General features: G+C 46.1%; 1 protein-coding gene across 1 annotated transcript in view; it reads left to right on the forward strand.

The window, feature by feature from the left end:
- Positions 1 to 21,015, forward strand: part of FMNL2 (formin like 2) — a 186,722-nt gene that overhangs the window by 132,561 nt on the left and 33,146 nt on the right. Inside the window, exons 7-9 of the mRNA XM_067299446.1 lie at positions 6,155 to 6,263; positions 7,486 to 7,562; positions 9,907 to 10,000. Of these exons, the coding sequence (XP_067155547.1) occupies positions 6,155 to 6,263; positions 7,486 to 7,562; positions 9,907 to 10,000 (280 nt within the window). The remainder of the gene's footprint in view (positions 1 to 6,154; positions 6,264 to 7,485; positions 7,563 to 9,906; positions 10,001 to 21,015) is intronic.

Genomic DNA, 21,015 nt, shown 5'->3' on the forward strand with positions numbered 1-21,015 from the left:
GAGCATTGACTGTTCAGGGACCGGCTGGCTTTGGGATCATAGCTTTTCATCAGACGTTTGCTAATTTAACGGGGTTTATTTTCAGAGCGGCCGTTCGTGATTCTTTTTAGAACCTTGGGAGGAGCGGCGGTGCTGAGAAGGGAAATGCCGGGAAGGGACACGGAGCGAACGCGCCGGGGCTTTGGGGGTTTCCCTTGCGGGATTGAGGTGTGCGGCGCGGCAGGTCGAACAGCCCGTGCCGAGCGCTGCCGCCGTGGGTATTTATTTATATCCAGAGTCACGCGCGGGCTGCGCAGCCTGGGAGGAGGGAGGGAAGGCCAAGACAGGCTGTTCTGCTTTCTTCTTTCCCTTTTCGAAGCCGCAAAGCCATCTCCGCAGCTTTATCGATTAGTAATTTGCCCAGATTCTTTCAGATGAAGACAAAACCAACAGGCTCACAGTCATCATTTTTCTTCTCTTTATGTTTGCAGCTTAAAAACAGCTGGAATTTCTCTTCCTCTCCCCTCTTTCTTACCCTCGTTTAAAGTGACAGAAAGGAGATATTTTCCAAGGCCACAGCTACCTGTTCTGCCTCGCTCACAGCAGACGATTGTGCCCTGGCTTGAGTACCGGTTACACCTCCATGGTCTCAGCGCTCGCGGGGCCACCGCGGGGCAAGGCACGCGGCCCTGCCTTCCCCAGGCCTCGTCCACTGCTGAGCGGTGGCAGCTCAGCGCCCCTGGGTCCGGCAAACCCGGCCGTGGAACCAGCTCTAAGAGGAAATTGGACAAATCCAAAGTCTGGTTTGTAGGAAAATGCAAGACCTTCCCCTCTGAAAGTCCTTCTCTGCCGTCAGAGGGACGTTCCTATACAAACACTGCCACCTCCAAACCAGCAACAATAAAGTTAATTAAGCCCCCAAAACTCCAAGCCTTGGTCAAAACCAGGAGTCCTGCCCCGGTTGGGAGACTGCCGAAAAGACGGTGAAGTCCACGCTGGACTGTGCTCTGCTCTCGGTGCAGACGGTGTTACTGTGAGCGAGTCAGTGTGGGCAAGTGAAGGCAGGATAACCTTTAGCAGACAGCAAGGGAAAAGCTGTAGGAGAAAGCAGCTAGAACTAGGTTGTGCACTGATGTGGTGCATTAGACCTCTTCGCCATCGTACTTGGGCACACGTCCTCCTTGTGAGCACGTAAGTCCTCCCGTTAACATCAGTGGGGCTGGCAGGAGTTTGTGCTGAGGTTTGTGCTCGCTTACCTTGGTGGGAAGGGCTTGCATTTGCTCTAAGGATCCCAATTTGTTGCGTAGGTGTCTCAGTTATCTGTACGTGGATCTTTAGCAGCTGAGGGTGCTGCTCTCACCAGGAGACTCTCTCACCTCTCAGGTTTTCTAGCTCTCAGTGTACAAAGTGCTGCGTAAGTCTGGGACATGCTGGGCGTTTTCGGCAATCCTGGCTGATAATGTTAACAAAGTGACATGGATGTGGAGACAGAAGTAGTTTTTCAAAATTACTTTCTTCAGGCTCGCCAGACAGCTGAGGTGGGAAAATGTCTCTTTTCACCTTTGTGTACCAGGTTGGTAGATAAAAGAGCAATCTGATCTCCAGAGAGGTCCAGAGAGCACCTTTACAAGCACCCAACTAAGTAAATTGCTAACAAATGGAATAAAAATTATGAACTACTTATTCTTAAACAGAAGTGTACTTCTGTTAAATCAGGATGAGAAGAACAACCTTAAATTGTACTGTTTATTTCAGCGCAGGTTTAACCTTGCTTTTAACTGTTGCTGGTTTTTGCCGTGTGGGCGCAGGGGAACGGCTTTGGAAAGGCTGGTTCACGCACACATCCCCACGGCCGACATCGGCCCAAGCGCAGAGCTGCAAAGTAGCTAACCACATGTGACAGCCCCTAACCCACCACCAGCCTCTGACAGTAGGAAAATATTATAAGCTGCAGGAGCTTGCACATGGTCAGGTTTTCTGTTTCTTCTTTTTTCAAAACTAAGGTTTTATAGTTCTTCTTTAAAGGAGGGGCAAAGGAAATAAAAGAGGAACCATCTGACTTTAATTACTAGAATAAATACACTCTCAGTGACATAATCTTTGACCTGCAGCACAGAGGAAATCAAAACCAACAATTCATCCAGATGCTGAGCTCAGTCTAATGTTTAGTAACAAGAAATGAAATAAAAGCAAAGGAAGATCATCCACCCTGGTTTGGCTCATGTCTTATAAAGGGAGGTGTTAGAGCTACTGCCAGTCTGTCCTGCCTTTAGGAAGGAAATCAATAACATCAGGAGTTGTTGCAATTACCACTAATACAGAAGAAGCATCTTGATCTTAGTTCCAGTCTGCAGAATCATTGTAAAAGAGTACAAAAACCCCTCATCGATTCACAGCATTCATGTCTGCGTGGAAAAATTCACATCTGTGGAAGGGAGCCTATCTAAATCTAGGGCAGAATCCCATCTGTGCTGGCAATATTTTCTCTGCACTGCAGCTCTCAGTTGCATATTCTGCACTGGTTTCTCAGCCTCGTCATAAACTCACATCGATGAAAACTCCGGGTGTGCAAACGGGGTCTGGGGCAGACCTGCGTGCCTGCCGTGCCGCAGAGCCCCCACGAGCGCGAATCACGCTTGGGTTTGGCAAGCGGGTACGAGAGGTAACTCTGACTTTCCATTGCCTGTTTGCCTGCTTCTAAGTACGGGAATGCTCAAAGTGAACACCTCCCTTCTTTTAAACAGCGCTTTTGCAGTCTGCAGGACAGGTAGTGTCATACGTGATGTCTGCGGCTGCTCTTCAGTTTCTATGGAGCTTTTCCACATCTTCAGAAGAGGTGAATACCAAACATATGTCTGTGTGTCAAGCACGTTTTGGTCCCCACGTTGTTTTCCAACGCTGGGATTTGATTAGGTGTCTGGAAAGCCATACCAGTAATTAGAGGTGGAGATGGGAACATTTCTCAGCCCAGGGAGACTGCTTTCCAGGTAGTCTGTGGATGGATGCCAGGCTGACATAATTTCCAGGAAGAGAGGGCCTAGCATACTCCAGAGTCCTGCTGAATTGCAAAATATCCTTGCTCCCAGATTCTCATTCCCCTTGCTCCCCAAGCAGAGGGAAATGCCACTGTTTGCCTTTGTGTTCATCTTTTATTAGTTTTAGGAGTCTTGCTCCCATTTGTTACACCTGACAAAAATCTACAGATGTTTAAAGGCATTCTGAAATTTAAAGAGCTGATATATCAGATACCAAAGAAGCTTTTTCTTCCATCCGTGGCATGACATAGATTCTAGTTACTCTGCTTGTTAAAATTTGAAGGAAAATATTGTATTCAGTCTTTAGTAGTCTGAAACTGAGATGAGTCATTGTAGGAAAGATCTCTGTATGACCAGAAACAACTTTTAAGTCTTTTTATTCTGATGTCTTTCGTATTTAGGAAAGTGCAGCTGTGACTGCACTAGTGCAGGGCAGTTACATGTTCTCTAGTGAATGCTGGCAGTGCCTTGTCCCTTCCCAGGTCAGACTCAGTGTAGGGCTCCGAGTTAAAAGTCATATTGCTTTTCTTTTGTCGCAGGACACGATCTACTACTTCTAATCCTATTCAGTATAAATTTATGGCCTAACATAGAAAAAGCTGTTTATTTACACCTAATGTTTTAAGTCAGGAGAGTGTCAGCTGAACCTGGGTGCTTGGGTTGGCCTATCCCACGCACAGCCTTCCTCCGAGTAAAGGCCTAATTATAATATCTTAATTATTTCTGCACTTATCTGCGTGCGTCGGAGGGAACATCCCATGGATTCTTCCCTCTGAGACACTCTAGGTTTCCCCCGTGAGTCCTGGGAAGGTGCGTTGTTCTTCGGGAAGCCTCGAGGGCAGGACCTGGGGGCCGGCGCGTTGCCCGTGGCCTCGCGTTCGGGCAGGATGGGTGCGCTCCCGCCGACACGCACCATCCCCAGCCACCGCAGCAGGCGAGATTTCCAGGACAAATAACCACGGGCTGAAGGACTTGTCCGTGCCGGTAATGCCATCTGTACCGAATACGGGTAGGAGTGCTGGCATGCCGGCCGGGACTGTCCTGACGCACCGCAGGTGGTTCTCGCCTGGCCAGATTCCCACCGAGAGCTCTCTGTAAACGGATATCATCTCTTAGATTAAGTACCAGCCATGCCACACACCTCCCGAAAGGAGATGTTGGAAAGAAAGAGGGGCCCTGCACGGCCTGGTGCCCAGGCAGTTCATCACTTCTGTACCTGGAAACAGGGAATGCTCACGGGTACGTTCCCTCTGTTCAGAGGGAGCTAGTGAGCAGGGTAAAACAAGTCTGTATTACTCATTCGTGTGTTTATTATCAATCTTTTTTATTATTATTATTAATAATTAATGCTAATCACTACAATTTTAAAAGCTACGCTTTTTTTCAAAACAAATGCACTCAGAATGTGCACAGGAAAAAAAGGCTGGAGGAAAACAGCGTGACGTGCGGCCACCGTGTAGCCTTTTGTGTTTGGGTCCAGCAGACCAAGTGGAATCTTTGTATGTTGTTTAGAAACAAGTACACTGAGCTGTAGCACTTGCCTATAGCAGATCCCCGCACATAATACTTCTGAAAGAAAAATACTGCCTTTGAGTACGGTCAGACATTTGCAAGCTACCGAATTAGTTAAAGAAACTGTTCCTAGTTCATTGTGACACAAAGTAGAGCAGTTTAGCTTAAACTAGGAAGGATGTGCTCCATTTGGTGGTAAAATAGACTGTGATATGTAACTTTGATTGGATTGGCCATATGGTTATTCTTTGTGCTATTTAATAAGTATTATTTAAAAATAATATGGATGTAAGACAGACCATTCTTGATAAAACCAAAGCCTTATCTAATATCCCCTCTGACTTTGGCTCTTAACAGATGCTTAAAGAAGAATGTAAGAGCAAGGCAGATATGCAGAGATATTTCTCTTGGCACACGTGCCTGCTTCCAACAGTCTGTGGATTTACTCATCTAGCTACTCATCACTGGGTGCCAATATTGATTGATTTTAGTTGTGGCTACGTATGGCAATTATAGCTCAGGGTCCCATAATCCGGAACCTTCTTCCACTGCAGTTGTTTTCACATATTAAACAAAAAAAAGAGCCTGCCCTTATATGTTGTCCAGGTTGCACAAGTGGCGTTGGGAGGTGTGACGCTGCCTGCAGGCGTCTGAAGACGACACATTTTTACTGGTGACTGTATTTACTGTATGGGTCAAGTTTCATCTACGAGTTTCTCTTTCCTCCCTGCGTGGAGCTGCTCTTTGGGTAACAAATGGCAGATTGTGACGTTCAGAGTCTCGTAACCGCGCAGGCACCGGGCTGGTTTTCTGCCTTTCCTTCTATCAGTAGGTTTTTATCTTTTCCTCCTCCATTTTGAGGCCAGAGCGCAATAGTGTGAGGAGAGCAAATGTCCTGAGCGCGGGGTTCTGCCGTCCCGGCGGCTGCGCGGAGGAGGGAGCTGCGTGCCGCCGGGCGCTCGTCCCGCTGCTCGCTCGCCTGATTAAACTAATTAATGCTCTGTTCTGGGGAAAGTTCCTAAAGGCTGCATTTTCCTAAAATAATTTGGAGGGCTTTCGGAAAGCTCGGCTGTGGAAAAGAGAAGAGGCCTCACGCTTTAGCGGTTATGGAGGCCTCGCGGCAGAAGCGGGTACGCCTGCCGGTGTTCGCCTGCGTTCGTTTCGCTGCAAGTCCGCGCAGCTCCTCGTACAGAACAGCGCGAACCAGCGCAGTTTGTCTGGAAAAAGCAGGGAGAGCTTCTGCCGCGCCGCGCTGCCGAACGGAGCTCTGCGGTGGCAGGGGGCAATGGTGGGCTGGGGTCCGGAGGGGTGCCGGAGCGGCGGAGAAGGGCCCGGAGCCGCCAGGCGAGCACCGGGCACAGGGCAGCGGTTCCCAGGGCCGCGGGGCTCGGTCCTTGCGTCCCCTCTCGGCGCCTCCGAGCGCTGCGTCCCCTGGGCTCCCGCGCCACGGATGTAACCCCCGGATCGCTTCTGTTCCGCTCCGTTTGCACGCGTGTTGTCAGGTGGTCGTACCCTCTGCAGAGTGGCAAGGTCTGTGTGTTTGCACTGGGCGGAGAAATATTTCCATTCCTTTATTCTTGCCACCTAAAAATAGTCCTGTGATTGATGAAAACTGTTTTTGTTTGCAGGTATAATACCTTGCCAAGCCGAAGGACGCTAAAAAATTCCAGATTAGTGAGTAAAAAAGATGATGTTCACGTCTGCATCATGTGTTTACGTGCCATAATGAATTACCAGGTATTTCCCTTTGAGTTCTTTGGGGCCACGTAACTCTTTCATCGCTTGCAGCGGGAGGGAAAGCTTAGCTGTGAATTGTAAAGCTGATGTGAAGGTTTAAATTCTTGCTCGTTCTTAGACAGCATAGCTGGGAAGGTGTGTAACACAGCCTTTACCGATAGAGGATATGGCTGACTGTGTACACATGGAAAGACCCACAGAGTCATAACAGCACGTGCATGTTGGGCCAGGTTCTGTTTGCAGCGATGTGCTCAGTTTGCCCTCACTCATTGCAAATGCACCTACACAACTGAAATTGTAGTTTGGCTCAGAATTTAGCACTAACGTAGGAAATATAATGAGGATATTGGATGGAAAATACAAGGTTTTGCTGTGTTACATGTTTATTGCAAGGCAGTTATAATAACTGCAAGTCAAAGAATAAATGAAACCAAAATTAATCTTATTTTAATGAGTTTCTTTCATCTTCAGTGGGATGCCATGATTATACAGCATGCCCAGGTAGCTTCAGATACTTTGGATTTTTTTCTAAAACGGTAGCTGCTAACAGTTAGGTGCTTCAAAGCAAGTCTATCGTGAACAGCTTTATTAAGAGTTGTGTAGTCTGTGAGGTATTCCCAGCACCCCCGCGTATGTGAACCCTGCTCTTGGTGATACCAGCTCCTTGGGATTTACTGGACTTCTTATCTTTAATGGGAAGGATGCAAACAATGATCTCATGGTAATAACCAATGCGGGATTTTCCAAAGCAGTTCTTTTTTCGTATTTGGAGAACAAACCCAGAGTATTTTTGCAATTACTGCATGCAGCAGTCATTCTGTGGCAGCGTGCACATTAGCAAATAAGTGATTTTGGCAGCTGAATTGCAAATTCCTCTTTAGAGAGCAAATGGCACACTTGATTGTCAGAACTAAAACGGGGGGGAGGACAGGCAGAGAGGTCGGCCACGGTGCAGGAGCAGCTTCTAGGGCTCCTCAGGGGGGTCCTAGGACTGACATAAGGCCAAGCCGAGCACTTTGCGCCCTCGGAGTGGCAGGGTGGTTGGTATGCATGAGATTAAATGGAAATGTGCTGACTGACTTTGTAAACTTGACAACGTTTTGTTTGGCTTACAGCGTTGTGAAAGACTGCCAGATCTGGTCAGAGATACGTAATTTGTTGGATTTAAAAATAATATTTTCAGTTTCAAAGCTGAAACAATATTTTCCCCTTCTCTTTTCAGTATGGATTCAATATGGTCATGTCGCATCCGCATGCCGTTAACGAAATTGCACTAAGTTTGAACAACAAGAATCCCAGGTAGGATATACTTGCTTTTGGAGAATTTAAGAAGTAAGTAAGTAAAGAATATACTGACACTGATTTTCAAAAGTATGCTTATGCACAAGCCTGTAGCAAAAATTTGGCCTCTTTTTTTTAATCAGATTATATCTGTATTATGGTGCCAACAGATAAGCAATTGCAGTCTAGTTCCCTTGGTTTCAGAAGCTACTGACTCTTTAAATAAAAGTTTGCCACTGAAGCATTCCAACTCTATTGCCATTGCAAAGAAGATGCCCCACTGATAACCAGCAGTTTAGCATGTGATTTTTCCCGAGGAGCAGGAAAGCCTTTTTTACAAGATTTTCTCTGGGGGGTCCTCAGGTTGTAAATCCTTTGGGAGAGGATTTAGATCTTGCTCGGTGTTTGCAGAGCACCTGGCTCCGCGTGGGGCTGCTGCTCGACCGCAGCCACGGTCTCGTGATTGCAGAGCAGCACCACTCTGCGAGGCTGTGGCCGCCCCTCTCCCCCCACGCGCTTCTTGTCCCGGCAGCCGCTTTCAGCGAGAGATTTCTTGCATGTCTGATGAAACCAAACCTGAGAAGCAGGTATTTGCAAGGCAAGGTAAAACTGGGGGATGAGAGAAAGCAAGAGAGCGGCAGCGCTGCAGCCTGCGTGTGCGTTGCTGGCTTGCCGTACAGTGCACCCTCGGAAATCTTGTCCCGGTGGAAGTAGATGCTTCCTTCCCTTCGTTTATTTAGGGTTAAAACAGCAAGCCTGGGCACAGTGTAAATGGGAAGGACATGGGAACGTTATTGTGTTTGTCACGTTTGGTGTCCCATGCCTGCGAATCAGGTGATTAAGAGAGAGCCTAAGCTTTCATTATTTAAATAGATTTTTTTTTTTTTTAGATTTCTGGCTATAGAAAATGCTTTGAAAAGTGGCTAAAATGATCTAAAGGCAAAAATTAATGTTACTGCTGTTCAAAACCTCTTTTTTTTGTTTTAGTCCCATCGTGATTTTTGAGGAAACCTGTGTTTTGAGTGCTTAGGGTTGGCCGAGCCCTGCAGGCAGGGAAGCAGCAACTCTGGGACGTGCCGCAGAGCTGATCAAAGCCCAAAGCTCCGCGCACGGGGCAGCTCGGCACTGCAGGCGTGCGCAGGCCGGGTGGAGGAGGACGTTAGGGCACAGTCATGATCTCCGTCCGTTCTGTTTGTGCCCAAGTGGTGGCACCGACCTGGCAGTGCCGGTCCTCTCCTCCTCCTGACCGCGGTTGTCCCTTGGAGAGGATATGACGGACAGTCCGTAGCAAAAACTCCTTGAGCTTGTCTGAAAGAGCTTGGATTTTCTTCTTATGGCAGGAAAAAAAATGGCGAGTAAGAACTGAATGTGATCCATATAAAATTTCCTGGGAAAGTGAACATTTTATTTGGTTTCCAAAGGTAACGTTGGTACTCTGAAAGCCAAAAGGTATCTCTTTTTCTGTAACATCTGGTTTGAGTAAAGCCTTAAGCATGGGACTAATTTCATATGTGTTTGCATGATCTTAATATCTGCTAATAGTTCATCAGGCCGAGTAGTCCTGTTGGTGCTTTTGCCATGTGTGAACCCTGAAAGGAAAGATTGGGGATTACTTAGAGTTACACTGAATCTGTTGCTTATTTTTTCTTTCAGTAATCTGTCGTCTTCTCCCTCATTAATATGCCTGTGCTAGCACTGCCGTCAATCAGTTTGCCCAGATTTCTTGCTCAAGAGGGGAAGGATGTGCTAAAGCATCCTATAGTCAGTTCAGAGAACCACTTCTTATTTTTTTGTGGCTATGAATAATATAAATTATCATAGAAAATAATTCAGATTTGTATCGGGAAAAATACAGATTTGAATTAAAAGCACTTTCATTAAAAACTGGACTCAGAGGAAATGGGCTGCTTGTGGTGAAAACAGCTGACTAACGGTTGATGTGTGGTGATCCTGGGTTTTGTAATACTGCCTCTTTTTACAGTTTGCATAAGATAATCCTCTTGGAGTACAAACTGTAGAAAGCTGACATGGCCTGCCATTACCAGAGTTACGTAACTGACATCAGTTTGCTTGAATTTCCATAAATACAATTTGTAATTTAAATTTTTGCATGGTTTGATAAGCATTAAAATGGTGAAAAGTTGCCCGGACAAGAGCATGATCCTGGGAGAGTCAAAATACCCTGGATCAGAAGGTGCTCAGCATTATGCATCCTAGAGGGTCAAGCTTTACTAGTTTCTAGAGATTAAAAAGACACTGAATGTAAAGGACTTCTCGCAGTGTCTCACATCCATTTTGCAAACAGGTAGCAGCTGGTTCACTGCGTGGTTGTCACTGATGGTTGTGTTTTCTTCTTCCGCAGAACGAAAGCCCTCGTCCTGGAACTGCTGGCAGCCGTTTGTCTGGTCAGAGGAGGGCACGAAATAATTTTATCTGCATTCGATAACTTCAAGGAGGTACATTATTGTGCTTTATTAGAATTTGATGTGCCTATCTGTTGTTCTCTTACGTGTCGTTGGCTACAGCTTTCCGATTCAGCTGAATTTCGCGAAGTGAGGAGACCTGCAGGTTTTCCATAGACTACTTTGAGCTGCGAGGAAGCGGACAGTCATTTCAGGATCTGATTAAATGGTACCTTTTAGGTGGATGAGTCTTTGAGAAGGTGTCTGCTCCTGTAAATGCGGTGGTTCATGCAATAATTAGTCTCCAGGGTAACAGGAGAGAAGCAGGTTTGGACTCTGGGGTCAGATCCTTCTCTTAAAATAACCAACTGTGGCAGTGTTTTGCTGTCCATCAACTCAGCCTCGTTTTATGAACTGAGCTGGTGGTGGGATTCCAGATTGCAGGAGGGGTGACCGTAAAGCACAGGCTGAAAATTCAGCAGCTAATAGCGGAGGGTGTCCAAGGCCTGGGCACACGTGGGAGCATGGCCGGGGGCCGTGGCGGAGGTGCCACAGGTCGCTCCGCTTGCGAGACCAGGGTGGCGCGCGCTCGGGGTGAGGATGTGCGGCAGGAGCTGCTCGGCCGCCTGGGCATCGCGTTCAGCCTGTGTCTGCTTTGAGTCCACCTGTGGCTTCCCATTCGGCCCATTTTAATGTTTTTTAAAATACACGCTGTTTTTAGGGTTTTTAGGTTGCTTAACTAACTTGTTATTGACTAGCAAATGTGATATGGAGCAAGCTGGCCAGAGCTTTATGTTTAATTCATTTTTAGAAACATAGAAAAGACTGTGTATAATGGGCTTAAATATCACAACAAAACTGCTTCCTTAAAAATTACGGTAAGTATACCTGGTATAAAACTTCCGTGTCTAGGACGATTTCTGGAACTTGAGTGGTTCTTACGCATCGCTCTGTGCACCTCTGTGGAAAGGGCCAGGTCCCCCCAAGGTGAATCCAGGCTGTACCTCGTCCCCTTTCACCTCTTGGTCCGTCATGCGGTCTCTCTTAAGTGGAAAATGAATGGAGATTTTGAGGGCTTTCCTCTGGTTCCTATATCTCTGAATGCTTTTTTATATTCCCAGCTGAAAGAAATAGAAATTCTGTATTGGATCTCCCATATTTCAGAGCACAAGCTCTTGAAGTGCAAAACTCCTTTTTGTACTATCATATGGAATTACATTTGTGAACAAATTATGAAATCAGGTCTCTGTGATGAAACACTGACTAGGCTGAAGTTAATACAAGTATTCCTCTTGGCTCGAGCGGGTCAAAATTGTATGTCATACGTCAGGTGTATCACATGTTTGCGTACAGTGGTTAACAGGGTAGAAGAACATCATGTGAATGTTTAGAAATACTAGTGTGGGAATGAAGTCCTAGAAAGCTGCTGTTCTGGTTTATTTTGAGCATTGCATAGATGTGTGGCTTTATTATCAAAGAAGAACGTCTAGTCTTGCCAGGTCTAAAACTGTTAAACTTGATGAGTCCCAGCTGGACGGTGTAAACATGTAGCATGTTTTTCCTTAATGCCACCATTGATAGAAGCGAGTTAATCCAGATGGTCGGCAAGCCAGGTTGTTAACTTCTTTACTTTTTGTGTTTTGGGAATTATCTCTGGTAAAGGGATATAAATCTCTCTGATTTACATCCGCTGTAAATATTTGCATGTAGCAGAGCTTCACCATAACTATATTTCCGAGGTGATTACCGTGACCTAGGGCCAGAGCTAAAGGCTTCATCTCCAGTGTGGTCCTGTTTTAGCAACCTCGAGTTTTGCAAGACCAGACCTGCGCTGAGCGTGAGCTTTGCTGTGTGCGCGGAGCTACCCGAGAGCGCAGGCAGTGCGAGTCGCAGGGCTGCTGCTGCGGCTCCCCCCGGCTCTTCAGCGAGCGGTTAGCCAAAACCACGGTGTGACCCTGGAGAAGGCTTTGCTCCTGACCCACGCCAACCAGGTGGATGGTTAGAGTAGGGAAAAAAGACCCGTGTTCAGATGGGAAAAGACCTGCAGTCCTGTGGTACAGGCACAGAGTTGGGATGTGAAATTTTAGTTTAGTTCCTTCATTTATTCCTTAGTAGCCTTGGGCAAGTTACCCGGTATCTTTGTCTTTATTTGCACCTTTGTCAAATGAAGGAAGAACAGAAGTGTATGCAAAAGGGTTGGCTTTGGGTTGTACAAGCGGTAATATTTGAGAAGTTCTTTAAATAGGAAAAGCACTGCATTCATGCTAAGTACAATAGTGTTATTCCAGTTTTAAATTCTCCGTTGCTTATTACTGCATTATAATAGAGGAAATATGACTCATTAGGGAGGACACTATTAAGGATTAGAGATAAGTTTGGCAAATGACTACAATAGAAATCCCGCTCATAACAGTCTGTAAGGCCTGTTAAATAGAGCTTTTTGAACGTCTCAGGGAAGTGTAAAGTCCCATTTGCTGTTTTATCTTCCTAACATCCTTAGTAAAGTTTTTACTCCTTCATTTCCTTTCAGGTGCTCTGTCATCTCTTTTTTCTCTTGCTGACATTTAAAACATGTACGTAGTCCAATCAGTTTGTCCTCCATTATTTATTTATTCTATTCCTGTTTCCATCTGATCCAGTCTTCCGCTGCAGTACAACTGTCTGGATGCAGCAGGTGAAATGGGTGTGCAAGGAGGATATTTTACTTTTCTAAATTCTGTTTTTAGCTGTTCTTCTATTTATCCAATTATGCTGCTTATTTCTTGCCTCTGTGCTGTTGTTTTCCACTCTCCTCCTGGGCAAGTATTCATTTTCAGTAATAGTTTCTAGTTTTTATAATCCTTTCACCTGGTATATGAAAAATCTTGGAGCTGCTGACATGTGAAGCACTCGGTGCTAGACGTGTAGCAGTGTATTTCCAAAGGAAACTAGTGTAAGCTCCGTAATGTTGGTGGGGCTCCCGTAACTCGGTGGGGCAGGGATGCCGCGGTTTCCTTGCAGCTCTCATCAGACACAGCCTGCATATTTAGGACAGATTAGACTTGTCAAACCAGATCTCTGCCGCTCTAGCTCCTCGCCAGGAAATAACTTCAAAAGAAACCTGAACTTCAGCCTAACACTCACACTGTAATAAAGTCAGTAGGGAAAACAGGATATTTCAGACCAAATTCTGCTCTCATTTACATCAGGATGAACATCAAATATTTCATGAGGCTTTGAGCTTTACCGTGATGCAAATGAGAACAGAATTTAGTTCTCAGGATTTGGCTGTGCTGGAAAATTGCAGTTGATCTGAATCTTCTCGAGAATTCTTATCGAAAATGACTTTTCATTTGGAAATGATTTTACAGGCCAGTTTTTTTCTGGCTGGGGTCAGGACGTTCAAATGGAGGATGTTTTTTTTCTTAAGCTGTCTGTCGGAAATTATTCTTGTCCCCTTATTTCATCTGAAATCGCCGGTTCTCGTGCACAGGCCGCTTCCCTGCGGCGGGGCCTCAGCACTATGCGGTGCACACGCAGCCCGGGGCTCCGTTTTCAGTAGATAATGAAGTGAATGTCGAATAGGCCACTTCTGACAATGGACACGTGGGTCTTTCGAAGCCACCAAGATGGCGCAAGAAGCTAGTAGCTTGAGGGAGAATCAAATACAGCAGAACTCAGCAGGAAAAAAAGTCCAGAAACATTCATCTTTTTTACCCAAAGGGAAATGAAAGCCAAAAGAGGGAAGGGTAGTTTGGGACAGAAGGAAGGAAGGGCAGGTTCATTTTGTACAGGTTTATTAGCGTTCAGGAAACCGTGCTTCACGCAGTTAGGACTGATCTTAGCAAATGCGAGCCTCCGTTTTCATCAGGTGAGTGACAGGCCCATTGAATACCTTCTCTTAATTTTGCCAAAAGGCAGGAAGCGGTTATGGTGAAATCCTCCTCTGTAGTGCAGGGAATGGATTAGTAGTTTTCCGGGAGGTGGCAGAATTAATTTCTCATCTATCTCTGCATTGTACAGTTGTGTTCTCTGTAATTTTGGCAGGAACTTGCATGCCGAGTATAACCAGGTCAAGGTTAGTCTTCTGCAGTGCACGTGTCTGCTTTCTACTGGACGTCTATGTTTTGGAAATGATTTGGTGCTGAGAGTGGCAACTTCCAGCTCTCTGAGATGGCAGTTTCCTTAAATGCTCAGCTCACACAGGCTGTGGGGTTTGCTTGGTCCTTCCAGGCTGGTGCAGAAGTCCACAAATCTTTCCCTATTACCAGCCTGAATTCACTCATCCATTTCCAGGAGCTCTAGGTCTGGGCTAAACAGGGAAGAAAGTGCAAATGAAACTGTGAAGAGCCCATTCCTGCTTGCTCCTGGGCAAGGTGGGTTTGTACACCGTCCCGTGTTTCCCTTTTCAAAAAAGTTTTTTTCCTAACTTTCATCACTGTTGAAGTCCTGAGGCTGCTGAGCCTCTGTGTCAAGAAGAGCCTTCACTGCGCTGCAGACTTTGTGTTTGCAGGCTCTTGGGTAGGAGGAACTTGGTCAGGAGGTCCAGAGACGTTTTGACGTGGTTCCAGCCATTCTCCAAGTGTCATTGAGCCGTGAAGAGCTTCTAAAGCATCGTGGAGGAGACGAAGTGCTGGGGCCCTGTGGTGGCCCTGCTCAGCCATGGTGCTCGCGAGCAGAGCCTGCTGCCCTGTGCACGCGGCCGGCAGCTGCGGGTCCACGCCGGGCCACCCTCGTGCTCCGGCACGGGGCTAGACCGGCTTCTCCTGCATTTACGTGCAATAGGTTAGAGTTGCCGTGCCGCATGTAACCCGCGTGAACCGCCAGGGCTGTTTTGCTAGCTATTTGCTTCTCTTTTGGGTAGTTTCTGGCCTGTTGCCTGTTTTGTTTGCAGCCATCTCTTATTGCCAGCATGTCGTACTGAAGGCAAATGCTGTTTGAATGGAATATTGCAGTTTTGGCTAGATTAGCTATTCCGGGCTGCCCTGACCCCTACCTTTATCCACTTGCAACAAGGCTTCCTTAGCAGTGTTCCTGAGGCCTTTGTGCTTGTTTCCATGGATTTGTGAGAACCGGCTACAAGGTTTCTCCGAGTTTCTCTGGGATTTGTGCTACAATACGAGCAAGTGCTCTTTCGCAGAATACCAGAGGAAGAAACGAGAGCAGAATTAGCCTCGAGACAACTTTGCAGGAACTTTGGGGGTCACAGCTCAGATGTTAAGAACATTGGAACAGGCTGAGTGCACTGTTGGAAAACAAAATATGTTTTCCTAATGCTTATTCAGAGCAGTTAATTAATTTTAATAGTGTGAGTGCGTGTGCATATATACAGAGAATTAAGCTGCTGTCTTTTAGTGCCAACAATAAAAACTTCGTTTTACTGTTATTTCATTACATACTCCTTTTACTGCTGGTTTGAATTCACAAGGGCTATGTTGCACGGCAACTTGGGAGCTTCGTTGTCTTGGCGAATCTCTCGGTGGCCCTGAGAAATGGTGGTAGCCGAGACAGTGCAAATACACAGCTTCTTGCACGCTCTCATTTACTTCCCAAACACGTGACTTGGCAACTGGGCTGCTGCGAACCAGGGTTTCACCATCCATCACTCAGGCAAGACACAGAATGTGCAGAATAGTTCTAATGCTCTCCCTGCTTTGTGTCATTTTACCAACATTTTTACCATTATGAAAACTCCTTTCTTCATTGCTGCTTTGCCAAGGAAGGATGTTTTCAGGTTGAAGAGATTCTGCGTCATGAGAAGCTCTTTCAGTCATTGGTACCAGTGACCAGATACTTCTGATATCCTTGTAGGTAGAGAGGGGACTGCATAGGAAGTACTTGCTGCAGTTGATACTGGTTAGGAGTTGAAGAAGGTGCTGAGAAAGACTTATGAGTAAGTAACTAAGCCTGCTATTCTCATCTCAGATTGCTTCAGTGAGGGAAAGGCGTCTTCAGCAGGTTGAAAACACCAACGCTTCCCGCACTGGCAGGACGGCTGTGATTTGAGCCAACTGCATCGTACTGGGTCTTCATCCGGGACGCAGAAAACAGACTGGACAGGAAAATCTGGCATTTCACGTGCTTGGCATTTTGAATCCGTAAAAAAACGTATTTTAAATATCACAAAACATGCAAGGGGAGATTTCACTTCACTGAACTCCAATGGTGAGGTACGTGAAGTGACTCCTTTGGTCAGGTGATGCCAAAAGTGCTGGTCATTGGCCATAGCGTGAGCGTTCTTGTCTCCTGGGGGAGACGTGGAGTCGCCTGAGTGCCGGGAAGTCGCTGTTTCAAGGAAAGCGTGTCCCACGTCGAAGGTTTGGCTCGGCTTCCCGCTCCGACGCTTGGGCCGGGTGACTTGGCATCTGCCTGTGCGATCACAGCGTATCGGGCTCTGGCTCATACCTTTCAAAGCATCCATCAGGCGGAAAAGTGGTTTTTAAACTCGTGGTGCATTTTTTCTTTTCTGATACAAGTGCCAAAAACCTGTGCTGCTTAACATTCCCATTGGATGCGCAGCTCGTGAAGGAGTTTTCCCTCTCCCAGCTGATGTGCAATGCTCTGCGTAAGACCAATACATCTTTTAACTGCGGGCAGCTACTCCCGGGACCCTGCTCCTGGTGCGTGTGGACGGGAACCCGGTAACGCCGAACGCTCTGCCGGCAGCAGCTCCGCTGGGAGGAGCGGACTGCCTCCGGGCTCGTGTCCGGCAGCAGCTGCCCTGCCACAGGGGGTCACCAGCCACGATGGAAACCGTTAAAAGGAATTTGGGGTTTTTTTTCAAACAATTGTTTCCTCAGCTTTTGTGAAGACCTGAAAATGACAGTTTTTGAGTGTGTTTCAAAGCACTCAACCAACATCTTTATAGGCAAAATCTGAAATCCTTATTCAGCTTTTAGTTAATCTCTGTTTAAAATCTAGGAGAATTTAATAACAACTAAACATCTCTGAGGAAGGACCTGAAGACCCTACCAGCCTCAAAATTTGTTTTAATGTGCATAATAGGAGAATTAACATAGATCCATACTGAAGAGGCGAAAAGATTGCCTGAGATCTGTCGCGAGCCAAAAAGCCAGTCAGAAATAATCCTCGCTTTCTGCAGGAAACACTTCTTCCTGACGTTGGCTCTACGCCAGCGGAGCAGTTAGGTTGCTTATTATATAAGCACGTACCAAAGTAATTGAACTCAGCAAGCTTAGTGTACGCCGGTGTGTTTCTCCGGGAATTAAATTTAGTGCTTAAAAATAAAAATAGAAATGAGGTGCTTTTCCTGAGATGAATCATGTCTTTCAAGAGGCCACCTCATTTTGCTCCAAGGCAAGAAGAGACTCGAAGGAATACCAAAAACTACCCTGGACCCCAGGGGCGGCTGCTCCCTGCCTTCCCGGGCTCCTGCCGGCCGGAGCCCCGGAGCTCCTTGTCTCATCTCGCCTCGCAGCGGCGCCCCGATCGCCTACGGGTTTGCTACCGCCGCGGAAACATCCGACGGGCGAGCAGGACGGCAGTGCCGTCGCACGTGCAGTGCCAGGCTGCCTCCGAAGTGTCGGGCAGCGAGCGGAAAAAGCCAGCGATGGCAAACGAGCCCTCGGGGTTGGCCTCCCTCAGCCTTCGCTGCACCGAAGTGAGACAATATTGTTCAGCCCGAAACTTTCACAGCGCTTAATTCAGAGTCAGATTTCGCTGTTTCAGTAATGAATGACAGCACTGAAAACAGCAGTCCTCAATTATTCTTACAGGCTGTTATAATAACTCAGTACTGGAAAAAACTGTTTGCAAGTGTTAGAAAATGTAAATAGATTTGCTGTCTTTTCTACTAGCGCAGTAATTTGAGAGTGCCTTAACCCAGCTGGTGGAGAAGTAAAAGGTATTTTAACCTAGCAAGCATTAAATAACTGTTTGCTTAACCAGTAACTTTTGAGAAAACTGATTTTTTGTTCTTTAGCAAACTGCGAGAATGTCAGCGTGATCAGCCCAAACAAAGCGGTCCTTTGCGGCGCGGCTTGCCCGCGGTGGGATCCGCTGGTCACAGCGGGCCGTTGTGAGGGAAGGCAAAAGGAAGCTTTGTGCAGCCGGGACAAAGGAGCGCGGGCGGCAGGAGAGGGTTACAAAGGGTCCCGGCAGTTCGAGGTCGCCTATATGCATCAGGCTGTTTATAACACCGTGCCCATTATGGGCTATATTCGTGTATACGGTGCAGAAATGCTGTGAAGTTGCACAACTGCTGCTCGCATGAAATAGTCGCTGTTACAGAACTGAAAAGGTTATTGAAGGAGGAGGAAACAGCTAAAAATAACCTTTGGGCAACACGTGGTTAGATGATCATTTTAACATTTGCACTGACAGAAAATTTCCTGTATTGCGAAGCCTCTGCTAAGTTTTACATATTTTAAATTTAGTCCTTAAAATGATTATTTTTCCTGACTTGAGCTCACTGCTAGCTGCCTATGCCATATCAGTCAATACATACCTCAAGTGTAAATGTAGCCAAAACGATTTCAGGCATTTTCTGTATGGACTTTGAGACCATCAGGCTTTAGCTGCTTCCTGGCACAAGATGCATTTTGTAGGTTGGCGAGCTTATGTCTATTAATGCCTTTTCTTTGAATGTACGTTGCTAGCTCAAAGCCGTCATCCTCTCCCTCCTCCTTTGCTCAAAGAAAGAAACGCGTAGACGTGGTTGCAGTAGGCAATTTCTGCATCCGCACAGGGCACGCTTTTCAGTCGTGCTAGCATCAGTACTGCAGATGCGGAGGAGATAGTGGTCTGGCAGCTGTGTCTTGCAGAGTGCGTTTTGTACCCTTGGCCAACAAGCCGTAACTCCAAAGCCTGAAATACGGCCAACCTTCTAGTGAAGGTCCATCTCCATATGTGTCACATCACTATGTTTTCTTGTGGCAAGGTTGAGTTGTGAGCGCAATTCTCCAGCAGAATTAGGTGTTGCACGATTTTGTTAGATAACTGGCTGAGGTAGGTGGAAGATAAACTTCCGTGAGCCTGGATTTTCACTTTGTGTCTGACACTGCATGTGAAAATGTCTCCATTTTTTTTGAAATATCCCTTTTGTCTTATCTTTGCCATCTGCTCATGTTGCCTTTCTGGAACTTCTTACTGTAATCATGTCCCAAGAACAGGAACAACACCAGGGCTGTCTTGTTTGAACTTTGCTCTTGGGTGGTCCAGATGTGAACTACGTGACCTGAAAGCATTGCTAGGTGGATATGGACATAATTGTCGCCAAGTTTTTCGTAACAGATCTTTTTGCCTTCTTATAGGATTGTATTGTATCTTTGTAATATATCTATGAAGGGCTGGCCTTGTTAGCATCCAAAGTCTTTCTAAAGAAAAGATCCTTCGGGGTGGTTTTCCATAAAGCCACATTGTTCTTCAGGACTGACATGAGCTTAAAGCAGCCTAAATTTTTTTTTCACAACCTGAGTATAGACAGAGGTTTTTATAGCTGTGGTAACCCGTTCAGTCTTCCTTGATACACAGAATAATGCTAATAAAAGAAATATCAGTCTTTCTTAGTAGCAACCGTACTTTCAGTGTAAATGACAGACCTTGGAAATGTATTCAAATAAAAATGGCAACATATGGTTTTATGCAGTGGGATTTGATTTCAGCATTTGACTTGGATTTTGGCCAATCTTCAGGCCGTAGGCTTTGTCTATAGTTTCACTCTCTTTCATCTTCCAGGATAAATTATATCATTTTATGAAAGTCAGCTCACTGTCTCTTGAAACACACATGTTCCCAGCACTGACTCATCTGATGATAGTGTGAAATATCTGCAAGCAGCCGCCGAGAGCCACAGGTCGTTGTTGCTTTTCCTATTGCTATCGTCTGCTCTATTCCAGCTAGCCAGGATTGTTTGTTCCCTGTGATTGGCGATTGTCTGTTGGGGTTGTATCACTTCGGGTTGCTCCCTAATTTAATTAGCCAACCATAATTGAATTAGTCAACCATAAACAGCTCATAGTTGTTTATGTCAAGTTTTTCCATCCGTGTGGAACCATTTACATTAAATTTCCCAGAAATCAGTCCTTCTGACTTTTGTTATTGAGTGATCATATGCACCACTGTGATGTTTATTTCCATAATACATGATTTTGTTCAGCTTCATTTTTTCTGAAGTGGGAGCAAGAGAGACATGGTGGCCTGGAGTTCAAAGTCCAGGTGAACCTATTTTTTCTTTTGTTATATTAACTTTGACTGTTTTGTGGAGAGGGGAGAGTACAGAGAGCATAAGACTTTGCAGTTGGTTGAACTGGAGCATCATCCCATTTACTATAGGAGGAAAAAGAAGGCTCGGAACATTAGTGCATCGAAGCAGACTGTGGTGCAAGTCAAAGGGAAGGCTGTTTTGGTTTGAGTAGGAGCTGGATCAGGCCCAGTGTAAGCCTCTGAAATCAAATTATTTTGGCTGGCAGCTGCTGTCTTTGAATCTTAGAGTACAAGTAAGTTCCTGAAATTCTGCCAGAGTCTGGTATTCTTCTTGGCTCTTCCTGATAGGAGTCAGCTTCTTTACAGCATCTCATTTCTTTTCCTCCTGAATTGCGCGTTGTTCCTGAATGGAAACGTACACATCCCAGAAGAGACGTATGCCTGAAAGGTGGCACGCTTCCAGAGCACAAAGACTGGTTTTGACAGGTCCTCTGTAAGTGGGTTCCCGGTGGGGCCTTCAAGATAAGTGCCTAGAGTAGATCAGATCGTTGCACAAGCATTGAGCTTTAGCTTTTTCACAAATAAATTATTCCTGATTCCACGTGCAGAAAACAGGAGAGCTAGGCAGGATGCTGGCACATGCTGGCACTCTCGTTTTGTATGGAGATGCTCTGGACCCTGTCGCAGTGCACTCATTTGATGTCTTGCTTTTAAACGTACGCTTGTGAAACCAGGATAGTTATGCCAAAATGCTCATGATGTGTTTTTCCAGGTGCACTTGTGACCGTTTTGGATTTGACTGTGGACAATTGGTGGCTTTGTAGAGCTTCTTTATCAGCGAAGCCAGTTCTTGTGCCATCCACTGCAAAGCATAGTGCACTGTAGGGCTGGAGCAGGAACTCGCTCGTTTGCCCTCAGTTTTAGTT

This window comes from Apteryx mantelli, chromosome 6, assembly GCF_036417845.1.
Source record: "Apteryx mantelli isolate bAptMan1 chromosome 6, bAptMan1.hap1, whole genome shotgun sequence".
Lineage (NCBI taxonomy): Eukaryota > Metazoa > Chordata > Aves > Apterygiformes > Apterygidae > Apteryx > Apteryx mantelli.